This window comes from Pyxicephalus adspersus, chromosome 9 (assembly GCF_032062135.1).
Source record: "Pyxicephalus adspersus chromosome 9, UCB_Pads_2.0, whole genome shotgun sequence".
Taxonomy (NCBI): domain Eukaryota; kingdom Metazoa; phylum Chordata; class Amphibia; order Anura; family Pyxicephalidae; genus Pyxicephalus; species Pyxicephalus adspersus.
In genome coordinates this window covers 33,446,440-33,463,972 of record NC_092866.1, presented here as the reverse complement: position 1 = coordinate 33,463,972, position 17,533 = coordinate 33,446,440, and the positions used below count along the sequence as shown (strand labels likewise).

Below are 17,533 nucleotides of genomic sequence, written 5' to 3'. Positions count from 1 at the left end.
AGTCAATTGTCCAATTACTTTTGAGCCCCTGAAACAAAGTGATTGTGTAAAAAAAAAAAAAGGCTTTAGTTCCTTTTATTTTATTTTTATGCAATCTTTTTGTTCAACCCCCTGAATTAAAGCTGAAAGTCTGCAGTTCAACTGCATCTGAATTGTTTCATTTAAAATTAATTGTACAGAACCAAAATTAGAAAAAAGTTGCCTCTGTCCAAATATTTATGGACCTAACTGTGTGCCTGTAAAGTCCCAAGGTTATTGACCCTGTTGTGTAAAAAAAATGTTTGTTTGCACATATATATATAAATACATACAGAGATTGAGCAGTATGCCCTCCAATGTCCATTCGACCCTAGGCCACCACCTGGTTGGCCTTTTATGAAATCTGTCCCTGATCAGTGGCAGTGTGCCTTTTTTATGCTGAGACATTGAATACCTGTCATTTAACAACGAATGCAATAAAAAAAAAACAAGCAAACAAAAAGGTTTGTTGGGCTTTAAATACAATTGTGCTATCATATGAACATTGTGAATGCCATTTTCTATACCTTGATAAAACATAGCAAAGCCTTTCCTTCATTTCATATGCATACCATTTAGAAAAGAATTGGAAGAATGCAGCTTTCATCTAAACCACCAGCATATGTTTATCATATGTGTCTAGATTTATAAAGCTGTCAGATGGTTATGTTTATATGGCTTGGTAAATAAGATGCAGCATACTAGTGCTCATGATAGTGTTAATGTTAACAACTGATTTGGAGCAGAACATTTTTGATAGATTGCTTTTTTGTAACAAAACAATTTCTGTAATTTTATAAAAGCAAATTGGATGTTCCCCTTTATCCTGGGAGTTGCAAAGAACACCTTTCCTCAGGTGCAGAGAAAGTTACATCAATGACTTCAGATTTGTACGTCCTATATTTTTATTGCAAATACCTCCTAATAAATCTCAGTTTCAGTTCAAATTTCAGTTTCTTTAGCAATAAAAAGGGTTGTTTTGGAGTTGGTAGTTTTAGGACATTTAAATGTCAGGCATCAAAACTTCCTTCTATATTTTTCAATTTGCGTTATATTTTTCAAAACCTTTAATATGCTTTCAAACTTTGATGTGCAAGACAAAAGTTGTTAACTGAGGTGCTCTAGAGCTTTGAATTGGTCTTATATTTTTGCAAAATGGTAGTTGGAGGTTGAAGAATCCCTGATGGGATATCCCAATTAAATATATGGTCTCCATATAATTCACTAAGTCCAAGGCTACATGGACACGTCGGGACTGATATCGGATGAGAATCTGGAGTGTGTACAGTGCTAGTCATTTATGAATCTGTCCTGGCCATTCCACGGACAACGAATGACTGTAATGGAAGTGAAGGGGAAAGAGCATGATGGGATGCCTCTCTATTGTTCACCCCCCTCCTCTCTCCACAGAGCAGGACGGCGCTGGATGTACAGCACTCGTTCTTGCATCGTTCAGTCTTTTGTTGTTGGAAAGGATTGTGAAAGATCCATACAAACAACAATTAATAAACGTGTGTACGCAGTCACTTGGACTAGATATGGAAGATAGCGTTAGATCAACATTTTTCTGTTGTAAAATGCTCCCTATTTCCACTTGGCCAAGATTGACACGGTGGGCTGACACTGGGAGGTGAAGAAAAAATTGAGGATGACCAGCTTCTGCTTAACCTTCAGAAAATAAGGTACAAGTAGGTTGTTTATCCCTTTTCTTACCCACAACATTACAATTTTTTCAAATGGCAATTTTCATGCCAATGTTTCAGATGCCATGACCTCTTTCCACTTGAGAAACATTTATTTTTTATTAAATAAATGTCCTTCACACACCATTTTGAATAACATGATTCTTCTCCTCTACTTTCTAACATTGTATTTCACTTCCACTCATTTGTCATGGTGTGCCAATGTTTTTTTTCTCTGTGTAGTGCAATTAATGTACCTATCCTATATGCCTCCTTGTATACTCTCGCAATGTAAGTTACTGTTGCCTGTTGTGATTGTATGCATTATTTTAGGGAATTTTACCTTTCTACTCGAGATCTATTGTTTGAATCTATTGTTGAAATTCAAAGTATTGGAACAAAGAAATGCTGCCTATACAGTTTATTGAGGAATGAGGAATATTTTGAGAAACATTTTTGTCTCTTGTACAATGTATGTGTTAAGATTGTGTGTCTTTATAGGCCATTAGCTCACTAAAGAAGTATCCCCTGCCTCTGTACAGTGGAAAGGAAGCTAAAATCCTTCAAAACTTTGGAGACGGAATCTGCAAGATGTTGGATGAGAAATTACAGAAACATTATGCTGAGCATGGTATGCACTGTTCATTACGCCTGCTTTAAATCACCTTTTTCGCTCTTTGTGATGAAAATGTTACTATGTATAGGTGTTATGTTGTTGAATTGTTAACATTAACCCTATAAAATAATATCTGTTTTCAATAGGCCTTTTGAGATTGTTAATAAAAGTCTGAGGGGGAAGGATGTTGCAATATCTCTAAATGTTTAAATATTTTAGAATATTTGTATATACAACATACCATAAGCATCTCTTTAGTTGTGGGTACTCTTGTAGATACTCTTAACCTATATCTGCCAGTCATCTGTGATATATCCTGTGTATATCAAATAGGGAGTCAGGATACCCTCCTAAATATAATGGCATATGCAAAGAACCATTACTTCTGCTGATGATTTTATTAGAAAATATAAAGTGAAATGTAGATTGACAATTATAAGAAATTTTCTAGAAGGGAAAAGAAAGATGAAATGTCAAATCTTAACTTGCCAGCTTTTCTAAAATTTGACTATACATAATGATTTAAACGTGTTTTAAAGTATTCCTATTCTTTGAACAATAGCAAGATTAACCCCCAATTGTGGTGCTGTGGGTTTATTTATATGATTGACTATATTTATCTCCTAACAGCTTGCGTTGCAGTAAAGTTTAGTTTTTTAGGTGAAACCTAGTGGATTACTCTGTATTTAGTCTAAGCTAACTTTTCCTTCTGCCTCAGAGATTCAAAAGGTTTAAGTCACAATAGTGGATTTAGCTGTGTTTTAACGAAGCCCAACTTTCCTATGGAGGATATGTTGTAGAATGTAAGAGTTACTGTATATGTGTAGCTATTTGTCTATATGATTTTTTTTTTTTGTTTAACTTGCACTTCACAGTATGGTGCAGTTTTCTCTACAATGGACAAAGTAATCTGCAGGAATATAAAGCTGTAGGGGTGAGAGATTTTTAGGTAACTTTTTACCTGTATGCAGAAGATTTCACCCGCTGTTTGTCTACTCATCTATTGTGAGTTTAATTAATTTATGACAATTTGTTCCCTCTTGGGTGTGTCTGTCTTTCCGACTGTGCTGGTGACAAACAGACAGGTTTCCAACTAATATTGTGTACAATCGCTAACTTAAAAATAAATAAAAATATCTCCACACAAACTGGCGGGATTGAGATAAAAGTAAAAAACTTGAACTAATTTAAATAACATAGTAGTGACAGAACAAGCTAGTCTTAAGAAGTGTCTAAGAAAACCTTTTCCTACAACAACGGCCAGCTCTCTTTCCAATTTAAAACATTAACCTAGAACACAGGCCTTCCAATCTTCCCAACACACAAAAGTGAGCAAAAAGTAGAAAAAGACAAAATCTCTCAGTCTAATGTAGGTTACCAGAATGACCTCTACCAGTCACACACCAAGATCAAATTTAGTATAAAGGATAAACTTAGGATAAATCTCCTAGATTGTAAGCTCTTCGGGGCAGGGTCCTCTCCTCCTCCTGTGTCACTGTCTGTACCTGTCTGTAATTTGCAACCCCTATTTAATGTACAGCACTAAGGGGACCACTTTAAAACAGAGTAGGAACCACAGAAGACTCCAGGTAGGAGAATCAAAAGACACCTTCTGCTAGTCCAGTGTGAGTGAAGCCAGAGAGTTATCTCTATATAAAGTATATAAAAACAATAGTACAGGGAGAGACCACCAGGCCCATTTCTTAAATTAGGATTTTGTAATTGTTGGGACTGCCTCATATTGAATTAGGCCCTTAGGGTGTTCCAAGCCATTATTGTATTTGAAGGAGAGAAAGTGGGCTGTCCAGGAGGGCCAATGTGTTAGGGTCCTATTGTCTTTCAGGTTCACAAAAGTGGAACCCAGCATTCGATGTACACGATCCAGTTCAAGCTGGCGGGGTGGAGTGGTGGGGGGGGGTTAATACATAACCTGATGTCAAAAAAGTAGTTTAAATTTTGGTGATCAATGCCGATCTGTCAGCCACCTGTGGCAATAAAAAGCCTACAATTCAGATATCTAGGATATAGGATCCTGTCTGGAGAGTTGTAGGAAGTAAATGGATTTGCATCACCTGCTGAATCCATTGAAGACTATTCTGAAGAGGAAGATACTACTATAATACTTATGATACTACTATATTACTTCCGAGTTTTCTGCGCTGTCTTGTAGGTATATAACAACCCAGGTAGTTCAGATTGAGTTTTATTATATGTATATTCTGTGTATTCTTTTGCCCACAAATGTGTACATTTTGAAAGGTCTAACGACAGGTGTAATGTCTGTAAACAACCGGCATGAGTTATGAGCATTCTCATCGGCAGGTATTCACTGTCATATACCTTGACAATGAGCTTACAATCCTCTAAATGTTGGCTACAAGTAAGCTTTGGTTTAGGTTTGGCTAAACATTTCCCTTTGTTCACCTGAAGATCTCTTGGACTGAACAGAGGCTTGTACAAGCAACACTAGTTGCTGATACAATAACCAAGTCTTTATTCATGATGTTGGCAACCTGTTTTCATGACGTGTTGTATCTTAGTTCTTTCATAATATAGAACAGCGATGGCAAACCTATGGCACGCGTGCCAGCTGTGGCACGCGAAGGCCTTGCAGCTGGCACGCGGGAAGGTCCGCAATTAAGATATGCGGCGCGGCGGGAGGCGAGTGTGCCGGTGTCTGCTTTGCAGCTCACCTGGCAACAGGGCCGGACTGGCCATTGGGAGGACCGGGCATTGTCCCGGTGGGCCGTGGCCCATCCTCCTGTGCTGGCTGCAGTCCTGTGAGTGGATGTTTAGCCTGCCTGTCTTCCCCTTAGTATCATATGAGCCAAGCAGTGTGTGAGGGGGAAGTGGGGGGAGGAAGAGAAGCTTCACACTGAGTCTGTCACAGGAACTCAGTGAGGCTGTAGTGTGACTCCACATGTGACATCTGTAATCAGGAACAGTTCCTAGTGCTCCCATGCTAGAGAGGTGAGGATATGGGGGATGTTAATGTGTCTAATAATGTGCTCCTCTGTAAAAACCTCTGTATCTTCCATGGGGGACATGCTAAATTCGAGGAAATAAAAAAGCTGCTTATGATGATTGCATAGAGCAGTGATTTTCAACCACTGTTCCGTGGCACACTAGTGTGCCGTGAGAGATCTTCAGGTGTACCGTGGGAAATTATCCAATTACCATTGTCGAGTGCCTGTGCTGTAGTGACTGGCAGAGTAATGTGATACTCTTCCATGTCAGTGGGTGGCAGTAGGTAGCTCAAGCGCCTTGTTTATTTTTAGAGGCGAGAATTAGCTACAAAGTGTAATTTTGTAACACTTTTGATTTGTGGTGTGCCGCAGGATTTTTTTAATGTAAAAAATGTGCCGTGGCTCAAAAATGGTTGAAAAACACTGGCATAGAGAAGTTCAGTAAGCTGAGAGGAGGGCTGGGCTCTCTGTGAACAACCAACACACTAATCCTGTGCGCTGTACCTTATGGAAAACTCAATATAGCAAAAAACAGTAAAGTGTATATGTGGCCCTTCACAGTGCTTTTGTAAACATCATAATAAAATAACAAAGGCTCCAATAATGAAAAATAAAAGTCCTTTTCCCATACACTCAGGTCACCTCTTAATTAGTTGTTATTGTGATGAATCCAATGTTGTATAGTCATTAATGCGAATAATCCAGTTTGCAGGTCATTTTATTTGGGGAATCGCAGTCACTTCTACAATACATCAAGACTACAAATAAAACATCTCTTCTTAGTCCTCTGCTGTCACATAAACCTCCAGCTCACTAAGGTTGGACATTGCTGAGCTGCCTCTTGTTATCCGGAATTTTCATTGTAAAAAGCGCGGACCCCGTGGTTTGGTTTTATTGATAAGCGCTTGTCTTTTTTGTTTCAAAGGTGAGAGTCTGTCATTGCTTTTATAGAACATTAAAGTTTGAACATATCTCACGATTATCTTTCCTGTGTATCTTCCTTTAAATTACATTGTTTTCTGGAGGATCTTTGGGTGTTCAGCATTCCTTTGGGAGTTTTGTGTGACAGCAGAGGATTAAGAAGAGATGTTTTAGTCGTAGTCTGAGAAGCAAAGTCTCACTCCCCGCCTCCGCCTCTGAACCCGCCCAGGTACTCGCCTACAGCACCGAGCGTTCTTCTGTCACGCCCTCTCACTCTGGCGGGAGACTTGAGGAGAACAGGAGATGCAATCTGCATTCTACATCATTTATTATTAGGTAAACTTCTACTTTGCCCTACCTGTGCTGCCTAAGTTTAATTGGACCAAAAATACTAATGTTAATTATAAACTTACTGGGCTCCTTTTTAAAAACCTAATAAATTATCTGGCTATTTGTCTAGGTGTGCAGGTTAGGGTTGCACAAGTCCGGTTTTCACCCGGACAGTATATTTTTTGACCAAAACCGATGTCTACAATTAGTAAAATTCCCCAATCACATATTTTTTTATGGGGACGAATATGTATACAGCACTTCATTAGATTTTTTTTATTATACAAATTTTATCTTTTTGTAGACTTGAAGTCTTGAACAAAGAAAATGAGTACAGCAAAAAAAGCAAAAACAGATAGTGGAAGACCATTCCAAGAGGCCTGGACAGAGACATATGGAGTGATTGAACGCAGTGGGAAAGCATTGTGTATTATGTGTAAAGAAAGTGTTGTGTCTCGCACATCAAGTGTCAAACGTCACTTTGAGACCAACCATAACAGTGTTGCTGAACTTGGTTTAGCTCAAAGAAAAGAGTGCCTTGTAGGAAAATTAAAGAAATATCACTCCCAGTCTCTTAGTTTTAGCAACTATCTTACAGTTGCCAGCTTTCAAATTTCACTGTGCATGGCAAAACATGGTAAGCCCCTCTCCGATGGAGATTTTATCAAAAAGGCAATTTTGGCTGGGAGTAATTCACTCTTCCATGATTTCCAAAACAAGGATAAAATTGTGACCAGGTAAGTAAGGATGTACAAAATCTCGGGCTTAACCATCCTTGCAGTTTTTTTTTGCCCGAGCGAAGGTCGGGCTTAACTGCAAGGAGGTTAATATCCTATTATGACACAGCAAAATATTAAACTGTACATATTGAAATTTATACATTCCCATCAAAATTGTTGTTAAAGTGGGAGTTAATTTTTATAGGATCCTAAGTTTGTTTACTAATGTTGGCTGATTGTACATATTGTAAAAAAAAGTCATAAAAGAGGGAAGACTTACTGTTTCTTCCAAAAAGAGATGAAAATGCTCTTAAACCCAATGAGGGAGGTGAAAAGGATGTTGTCCCAAGGTTTTTAAAGGAAATATGGGGTGCCTCCGAAGTGAAAGAGACTCTTTCAGTGTTGTCTCCTAAAGAGAGGACCTATAAAAGGTAAGTGTAGTAAGTAAAAATACTAAGAAAGCCTTTTGTTGAGATGCCATAGTTTTAGTAAGTAAGGTTTATGTAAAAAGTTTTTTTTCTCCCTTTCTTACCCTTTGGTGTGCTGTACGCAGTAGTGGAGACCACTGCTGCTGTCTTTTTACACTGACGTGATGACAGGAGCTTGGCAAGATAGACTCCCGGAGCAGGGCGGCGTTCCGGAAGTTCCTCCTGTCATGTTTCTTTGGACGCTCCCGGTGTGTTAGACTGTCGGGGCGTGTTTGGAGGGCGTGTTCTAAGGTAGAGGGATTCCCTCCACGGGGATGGATACTGCTGACCCGCATCCCAGCTCATTGCCAGGTCGCTGCGCAACTTTAAGCTGCAAAAAAAATATTCCATACATGGAAAACAATGCATTCAGATTAATATAAATTTAAACTGAAATGTGTGGAAATGTATTCCGGTTTAGTTCTATTGAATCATGGTCCATAGGTATTATATTTAGGGTGTTGTTGGTGGTCCTAGTCAACTTATAAGAAGGGTTTGAAACTAAAAATTTAATTTAGGCCTGGTGGGTAATTTGCTTTTAACGTGAAAATCCATTTAGTTTCACGCTGAACTAAGATTTGAGATGTGAGGTATATGATTCCCATTGATTCACAATTAATGTGTTAATTTAACCTGTGTGTAGATCTGTTGTGTAATATTAACGCTTGATTTTCATGTATCCAGGGACATTGCTTACAATGTCTGCATTTAAAGTGCCCATGGGTTTACTTGTTTTATCAGTTGTACTGTTTGGAGGTTTATAATGACTGTGAACCAGGGAATCCTTTAAGGAGACTGATTTTCTGTAAGTAGCCCATTGTTGGTTGTCAATGTGTGTTTTATTATTTTCGTCTCCTAACAGGATGTTCCAATGTTTAGAGAGAATTCTTTTTAGATTGACATGATCTTGGTTGAAGCGAGTAATTATGTGAACTTTCTGTTTTTCAGGCGGTTTCTTTGTTTGATTGATTAAGTTGTCTCTTTTAAGCAGGATTGTTTTGTGTTATACTTTTTTTAGAAGTTTCTTACTCTAACCTCTATGCATAAGTCTAGTAGTTAGTAATCTAGCTTAATTTTTTAAATCTATTTGTGTCGCACAATTTCTTCTTATCCTTAACATTTGACTGAAAGGGATACTCTTAAGCAGAGGTTTGGGAAGTGAGCTGCAGGCATGTAAGATTGTATTGCCTGCGGTTTCTTTCCTGTATTGGTTTGTGGTAATTTTGTGATCATCAGTGATCCTGACACTGACATCTAAAAAAAGGAACTTAGTTTTTATGTGAGTAGATTGTGAATTTTAGGTTGAATCTGTTTGTTTTGGAAAAGTTGTACATGTCCTGTACATTTTTAATGTAGGTAAACACATTTCTTGTGAGAATGTACTTCTAAAAGTTAAGTATGAAATTATTGTATTGTGGGTGAGATGGGTTATGGATATCAATTATTGACCTGATGGTCTCAAGGCCTAATGAATGTGGGATGCAGTTGTACAGTGACTGAATGCATTTGGGCGGGATATCTTGGACTATTTGAAGTAGCTGTATAGTGTCTTTGAGATAGGATGAAAGATTTTTGACAAATGGTCTTAGGAATCTGTCTACTAGATCGGTTGCATTGGATGAGATAGAATCATTTCCTGATACTATGGGCCGACCGCTGGGGTTTTTTGAATCTTTGTGGATTTTTCGTAATCTTTAAAATGTGGGCATAACTGGATACTGGTTCCAGAGGTAATCCTTAGTTTTAACATCGATGGTGCCTCATTTGAATCCTTCCCCAACTATAGAGTAGTGAATCCTTCCCTAACTATAGAAAAGTATTCATCATAGAAATGGTTAATTGTTTATGAATCTATTATTTGATACCATTCTGAGTTGCTAAGGATCTTATAGCACATTTTTTTCATATTGTGTGTTGTTCATGATCACGATATTGCCCCCTTTGTCTGCCGATTTTATAGTGATGGATTCGTTATCTTGTAAGTTTTTTAGTGCCTTTTCTTGTTTTTTTGAAAATTTAGATGGTGGGTGCATTTTTTTAAATCCCTTTCCATGACGTCCTTGGTAACTAAGTTGACAAATGTTTGGATGTGTGAATTGTGAGAAAGAGGTGGATTTTCGTTTTTTGGGGCAGGTTAATTTATTTTTCCCTAAAGTATCCTCTTCTGATACTATTGTGGTTTCAGAAATATCCTTGTTCTCATTAAGTAATTCCTGTTATGTTTTGATAGTTTTAAAGTCTTGAATTCTCAAGTTTTTTAGACCTGACTGGTATTGTGGTGTGTTGGGTTCAAGATTTTTCTCAAACATTAATTTTAGGGTTAATTTTCTTGCAAATAGGTTTATATCTTTGATCACTTTAAATGTATTTATTTTAATGTATCTGAAGGGCAGAAAGACAATCCCATTTTTAGGACGTCTTCCTCTTCTTGGCTGAGGGTGTTTGAGGACAGATTAATAATTTCTAGGTTTGATCCTTCTGTGTAATTACTTTAAATGTATTTATTTTAATGTATCCGAAGGTCAAGAAAGACAATCCCATTTTTAGGACGTCTTCCTCTTCTTGGCTGAGGGTGTTTGAGGACAGATTAATAATTTCTAGGTTTGATCCTTCTGTGGAATTTTGGAGAAAAAGCTTTTGATTGTCCCGTTCGCTCCTATAGGGGATGGTGGTTGTGTCTGAAGAGCGCCTAAAAAATACTCCTGTGTGTAGTATATTGGGATTGCTCCGAATGTGAATGATGGTTGGGGGAGAGACCTGGGGGGTGGAGGTTCAAAATCTGGTGATGTGGGGAGTGAGGGTGTTGGATCTGGGGAGATCTTACAGTTTTATATTATTGTTATAGTTGTGTATTTGTATAGCGTTGACATGTTGCTTAGCACAGTACAGGGTCTCTGTCCAACGTAGGCCTATTACAGGGGCAACCAAGTAACCCACCAGCATGTTGACAAATCTCTTTTCAAACCTTGGATATCAGCTTGTATTTAAAGATTTGCAGAGATTCTACTTACTTACAGTATGTACTTATATATCTGCAGAATATGCTACTAACTGTGTTACCAATATTTAAATATAGATAGTATAGATATAAATAGTACCCTGTTTCCCCGATGATAAGACACTGTCTTATTTTTTTTTGAAGGCCAAAATATGCTCTAGGGCTTATTTTCAGGGGGATGCCTTATTTACCCATGAAGAAGACTACAGTACACAGTTATTGTTCATGTGCCTGGTAAGTAATCGGTGGGTGGCTTATTTGCGGGGGGGGGCTTATTTTTCATTTTTACCTAAAAAGGGGGGGCTGTCTTATTTGATGGCCCTGCCTTATCATCGGGGAAACACGGTATGTATGACTTCTCTACCCTTTCATATTGAGCCACACTGGCTATGAATTTTTGAGCGTGACTACAACCTACCAAGGCCTCGCTATGCTTTGGAATTACTATTGATATATAACTTCCTGTTGAATCAGTCATCTGTTAAATAGTAAGAACTTAGTCAGATGCTGTAATGTGCATTTTTTAGTACAGCCCTTAGAGAGTAGTGTTCTGTAGACATTTTCCCTTCTGGTAAGTTCTTTGTTATTCTTTTATGTTTTGCCCTGGAAGATGATTTGGATGAGCTGGATCACCCAGCTTTACTGATGAAAGTGTACTCTCTCCAGCCTTGGAGAGCTCTAATAAATCCGGGCTATTGTCTCATGACAGTTTAACAAAAAAAAAAGTCTAGTTTATTGTTTTCTCGTGAATAAAAAGTAAAAAAAAGCTGGAAATAAGGTAAAGCTTGAAATTGATTACTTGAAGACAGCTATGTAAGTGAAATCTCATGCCCCCCCCTCCAACATTAGACAAGTTAAAGCATGAATTTCATAGCAGCTTGATGAAAGAGTTTTGCATGCTTCAAGAACTTGATAGAGAGAATTTCTAAACATGTTCATTCTTGGGTTGTGATGTGATCTCTGTTTGCCTAGGTTGTTGTAACTATGAAATGGCTTGTGAGATTGTTTTACCAAATTCCATAACATTGCTGTCACCTAGTGTTAAATCACTAAAATGTAATCTTTTCCATACCTAGTAGAAAATGAATTCATGGGCCTTATTCAAAAAAATGTTAGAAACCAAGATCCATAACCATTAATGGCAAAACCTAATTCACTTCTGTGACGATACACAGTACAAAATAAAACCTAATGGGTTAATATAAATACTGCACTTTGCTCCTCACGCCCGATCAAATTAGCCCAAATTGTAAAAATGTTGATTCATTTTTTTTTTTTGTAGGGTTATCACAGTAGTCATAGTTAATTTTGCAACAGATTTTGAATCATGAGTGTACACCTCTAGAATTTAGAAATCTTATTTGGTAAATTGCCTTGCCTTCTGCTTTTTAAAAAAAAATGAATGTTCTTAGAGTTCCAGCAACCCTGCATACATCAGAAAGGTATAGTTAGTTACCTTTCAGCTTAATAAAGAAGGTGTAAGTATTTAATCTACACAGAAAACTAGGAGCCTCAAAAGGGTAAAAGTATGTAATGTACCCAACCCAACGCTGGCATCAGTGCCACACCTATAAATATTAGAGCCATCAAAAAAACAAATAATATACCAGATAAAATGCAGTGTCCAATATCTAATTATTGTGTGTGAAATACAGATCATATGAATAAAATTTATATATAGTAAACATGTAACATCCTATTACACAACAGCATTTAGTTATTAATTGTTTACGAATAAAAAAATCTGACTATATTTACTGACCTTTGTTAAATGCTTTTCCAGTAATTGCTGCAGCATGTTAGAAATTCTGATTACATTTTAATTTTTATCTTTTGATTTGCAGGCCCTGATGCCCCAATACATTTGCATCCTAATTTGAGGACTACAGTCAATACCCATCCGAGAGAACCATCCCCCCCCCTTACTAAATCTACACTGGAACCAAGCCTTCCAGAAGGTCTCCTGCTGACTGAACAGGTAGTTAATGGTTTAGATGTGGAGGGTGGAGAGGTTATTCAGGATGAACATGTAGGGAGTTGGGTTACTGTAGTTAGAGGGAGTGGTAGGGGCACCCAGAAAAGGAAGGCCACCCCTATGTTTGAGCACCCTAACAAAATTGCAAAGTTATTGGAAGATGTGCAGACTGCTACCCCTAACAGCCGGGAGAGCAGCCCATCCACTAGTGGTGGGGAGGGAAATGCAGGAACAATTGGTTGTCATAAGGGATTCTATGATCAGGAGGACTGATAGAATAGTTTGTCCCCACGGATCCCTTCAACCGAATGGTTTGCTGTCTCCCTGATGCCAGGGTTCGGCTTGTGGTGGACCGAGTGGACAAATTACTACGACGGGCTGGGCATGACCCAGCTGTCTTGGTCCATGTTGGAACCAATGGCAGGATAGATGGAAGATGAAGGATCCTTAAAAATCAGTTTAAAGAACTAGATTTCAAGTTGAAGGAAACGACCATGCGCAACACAGCAAAGTGGCTAAAGTCCTAGTGCAAAAGGGAAGGGTTTGAGTTCATAGAGAACTGGGCTGACTTTTCATTGGGGTACAACCTGTATGCCAGACATGGTTTGCACCTAAATGAAAGGGGGTTTGCTGTGCTAGGGGAAAGATTTAGGGGAATGGTGGAGGGATATTTAAACTAGGACAGAGAGGGGTGGGAAAGTTAAATAAGGTGGCAGAAAGGTTAGTCAGGGGTCAGCCACTACTGGAGGGTGGATTGGTTATAGTTGAGGGAGGGTTATTGATAAATGTATGGAGCTTCCCATGTTACAAACAAACATTGGATTACGCAGTACTATTTGTACTGAAAAACTAAAGGATTTGGCAAAGAGTGCTGGTAAATGCAGCAATGGTTTAAGGAGTCTGTTCACCAATGCTGCCAAACAAAATAGGGGAGTTGGAAGTCTTAATGAGTGAAGAGAATTATGACTTAGTTGGCATTGCTGAATCCTGGCTTTGTTCTTCACATGACTGGGCTGTCAATATTCCTGGTTATACTCTCCTTCACAAAGACCGAGTCTAACGAAAGGGTGGTGGTGTCTGTAAGTGAAAAATGATCTGAAAGTGAATGTGAAAGAAGAAATGGTTGATGGAGCAAGCAATGAGGTTGAGGCATTATGGAGGAGTTGAATGTGGGGGTGCACAATACACAATTCATTATTGGAGTCTGCTGTAGGCCCCCCAGTGCTAAGGAAGACATAGAGAATCAACTACTAGCACTGATAGAAAAAAGCATCAAAAACTTGATTTGTTTTAATCATGGGAGATTTCAACTACCCTGACATTGACTGGGGTAATGCCACTACAGGAACAGGAAAAGGAAAGAAAATTTCTGAATTTAATGCAAGATAATTTTATGGTACAGTTTATAGAAGCCCCAACTAGAAATGATACTCTGCTGGACCTAGTTCTTTCTACCAAATTCAGAGCTTATAACCAATGTGCATATAAAAGAGAATCTGGGTAGCAGTCACCATATTATGATTTCTTTTAATGTAAGTTGTAAACAGGAAACAAAAACAGGAAAGTTAAAAACATTTAATTTTAAGAATGCAAATTTTCCATTATTAAGGGCGGCTCTCTGTGACTTGGACTGGGAGACAATATTGTCCTCAAATAACACAGAACAGAAATGGGAATGATTCAAGCATACTGAAAAATATATTCCAATGGGTAATAGGTTTAAGAGGCTATAATTAAAACCTATGTTGCTCACAGTCGATGTTAAAAATACCATAAAGAACAAGAAAAGGCATTCCAAAAAATATAAAAATGAAGATTCGCCGTTGTCGTTTGAAGACTATAACGAATATAACAAAAGATGTAAAAAGTAGATAAAATGTGCAAAACTTTAAAATGAAAGACAGATTGTAAAGGAAGGTAAGGCAAACCCCAAAAGATGTTTAAAATATATTATTAGCAAAAAGATCAGATCTGAGCATGTAGGCCCCTTAAAGGATGTCTCTGGGCTGGTAACTGGGGATAAAGAAAAGGCGGATTTACTAAACACTTTTTTTTAGCTCTGTGTACACAAAGGAAAATGGCAGAGCTCAAGTCCAAATTCATAATAGCAATGTCACTGCCATAAACGGCTCATAATTGATATGATTGAGAAACAGCTGGGAAAAATTAAGGTTGACCAGGCACCAGGACCCGATGGATTAGATCCATGTGTCCTTAAAGAGCTGAGCTTGGTTATTTCAAAGCCATTATTTCTAATTTTAGAGACTCTTTAGTCACTAGCATGGTACTGATTGATTGGCATAAGGCCAATGTGGTTCCTATCTTCAAAAAGGGATCAAAGTCATTACCAGGTAACTACAGACCGGTTAGTTTAACATCCATAGTTGAAAAGGTCCTAGAGAGTTTGATGAAGCTTTTGACACTGTACCCCACAGACGGTTAATATGCAAGTTAGGGTCCATGGGTTTAAAAAAATCAATCTGTAAATGGATAGAGACCTGGCTTAAAGACCGCATCAAGAGAGTTGTAATTAATGATTCATACCCTGAATGGTCTAAGGTTATTAGTAGTGTATCCCAGGGTTCAGTGTTGGTACCTTTACTGTTTAACATCTTTATAAATGATATAGAGTTTGGGAATAAAAGTACCATTTCTGTATTTGCAGATGACACCAAACTATGTAATGGAATTAGGTCCATACAGGATGTCTATAATCTACAAGCAGACCTGGATGTACTGTTTGTTTGGGCAGCCAAAAGGCAAATGGCATTTAAAATACCGGTAGATAAATGTAAAGGTATGCAGTAATGGAAAATGATCTGGGTTTTCTGGTAGATCATAGACTTAATAACGGCATGCAATATCAAGCTGGAATATCTAAAGCTAGTAAAGTATTTTCTTGTATTAAAAGAGGAATAGACTGCAGAGTTCGAAACATAATCCTGTCCCTGTACAAAGCATTGGTCAGACCACATCTGGAATATGCAGTCATGTTTTGGGCACCAGTTCACAAAAAGGACATTACGGAATTGTAGAGAGTGCAGAGAAGGGCAACTAAACTAATAAAACGAATGCAGGAGCTCAGCTATTAGGAGAGATTAGCTGAACTGAATCTATTCTCCCTTGAAACGAGACCTTTAGGGAGGGATATGATCACCCTATATAAATATATAAATGGTCCATATAGAGAACTCTTATCCCAATTAATCACCTTGAGATCATTACAAAGAACAAGAGGGCACTCTTTGCGTCTGGAGGAAAAGAAGTTTAAGCTCTGGATAAGGAAGGCATTCTTTACTGTAAGGTCTATGAAAATGTCGAATCGGCTCTCTCAGGAAGTAGTTTCAGCAACTACTATAGAAAAAGTTGGATGCTTTTCTCGAAGCACAGATTATACCTGGCTATTAAGGATTTAAAGTAAAGATAACAGAAACAGGGAACATTCGATTGCCTCATGGAAGAAATGGAAGAAAGTGTTTTTTCCCATGTTGAAGCAAACTGTACCAGGGTTTGCCTTCCTCTGGACCAACTATGTATTTTAGGTTTTATATCTGGGATATGTTTATTTCCCTAGTGGATGAACTTGATGGACTTATGTCTATTTTCAACCTTACCTACTATGTAACTACTATGTAACTATGATTTGTAACTGGATTGTTATAGTGAACATTTTAAAACCAAGATTTAGTCTCCTAGGCCTCAGGAAAGCCTGATGAACAGTATTTAGCCTGTTCTGGTACTATACGTTCCAGACATGCCTAATTTGGTCTCTTTGAACTCCGTATTTTGTGGTGATTATTAATCTGGGGGTAATCTGGGGTCAGTTCATAATTTATGAAATTACTAATAATGGCTAGAACAAGGGCATTTTGGAAGTGCCCACAGAGCATCATAATCCATGTGGACACAGCCCATCAGATAGCCCCCACCTTGCTGTTATTAGATAGTCTTTTTAGTCCCACCTCTGTGGTTGGCATAGGAAAAGCCATGTAAGCGTAGCAGGGAAGCTCTTACTGATATCAATTTGTTACTAAGGACAACGCCACTGACACATTGAGCACTTCAGGAAGCCCAGTGACCCTGACTAAGACCTTGGACTTTATAGAACAGCCTGGACCAAGGCAAACCAACTTTACCTAAGTATTTTACAGTTTTCCATTTTATTTCTCGCTGTTGCTATTGTTCGGTTATAGTTCTGTTATTGCTCTTTGATTAGTCTTTATTTTTCTGTATTTGTTTTTGCACATTTTTTTTATGTTTTTACTTATTAACCTCCTGAGCGGTAACCCTGAGTGTGGCACGGAGTAAAAAACAACAGGCGATAGTGGTAACCTCAAGCCACACTCGGGGTAGCTAATAAAATAATGAGCAAAGACTTACCTGGTCCTGCCTGCATCCTCCGGTGTCCTGCCGGCATCCTCCGGTGTCCTGCCTGTCCTTTCCCATCCTCTGGCCACTTCTTCTTCCTCTGGTTGCTTGAAGATTGTGCTAACGTTACGCGACACAAGATACACAAAGTAAACACCAGAATGTTCCAGGATATTCTACCCATGTAACCCATCAGCCTGAAAATAATGAGATTTCCTATAATGAGAGGTAAGTAATTACCGGAATTGAGGAGACTCTTTGAATCAATCCCATGCCATCCAAACCATCTTAAACTGTACCAACTTGTCGTCATCATCGGCGACCAGTTGTTCCATGTGGCGTATTTTTTTTTTTATTTTCGTGAGCCATCCCTAATGAATGTAGTCGTCACTTGTCTCCACTACCTAGGTATAAGGACCCTGGCAGCAGTAATAAAGTGACGAAGTACATCATTCTTGCTAGATTTTTTGGAT

General features: G+C 38.3%; 1 protein-coding gene and 1 long non-coding RNA gene across 5 annotated transcripts in view; one reads left to right on the top strand and one right to left on the bottom strand.

Annotated features, from left to right (window-relative positions):
- Window positions 1-17,533, bottom strand: part of LOC140337598 (uncharacterized) — a 402,692-nt gene that overhangs the window by 95,598 nt on the left and 289,561 nt on the right. The window lies entirely within an intron of this gene.
- Window positions 1-17,533, top strand: part of MUS81 (MUS81 structure-specific endonuclease subunit) — a 160,637-nt gene that overhangs the window by 77,643 nt on the left and 65,461 nt on the right. For all 4 annotated transcript variants that reach the window (XM_072421314.1, XM_072421313.1, XM_072421315.1 and 1 more), the window contains exons 3-4: window positions 2,202-2,331; window positions 12,562-12,695. In XM_072421314.1, coding sequence (XP_072277415.1) covers window positions 2,202-2,331; window positions 12,562-12,695 — 264 coding nt within the window. The remainder of the gene's footprint in view (window positions 1-2,201; window positions 2,332-12,561; window positions 12,696-17,533) is intronic.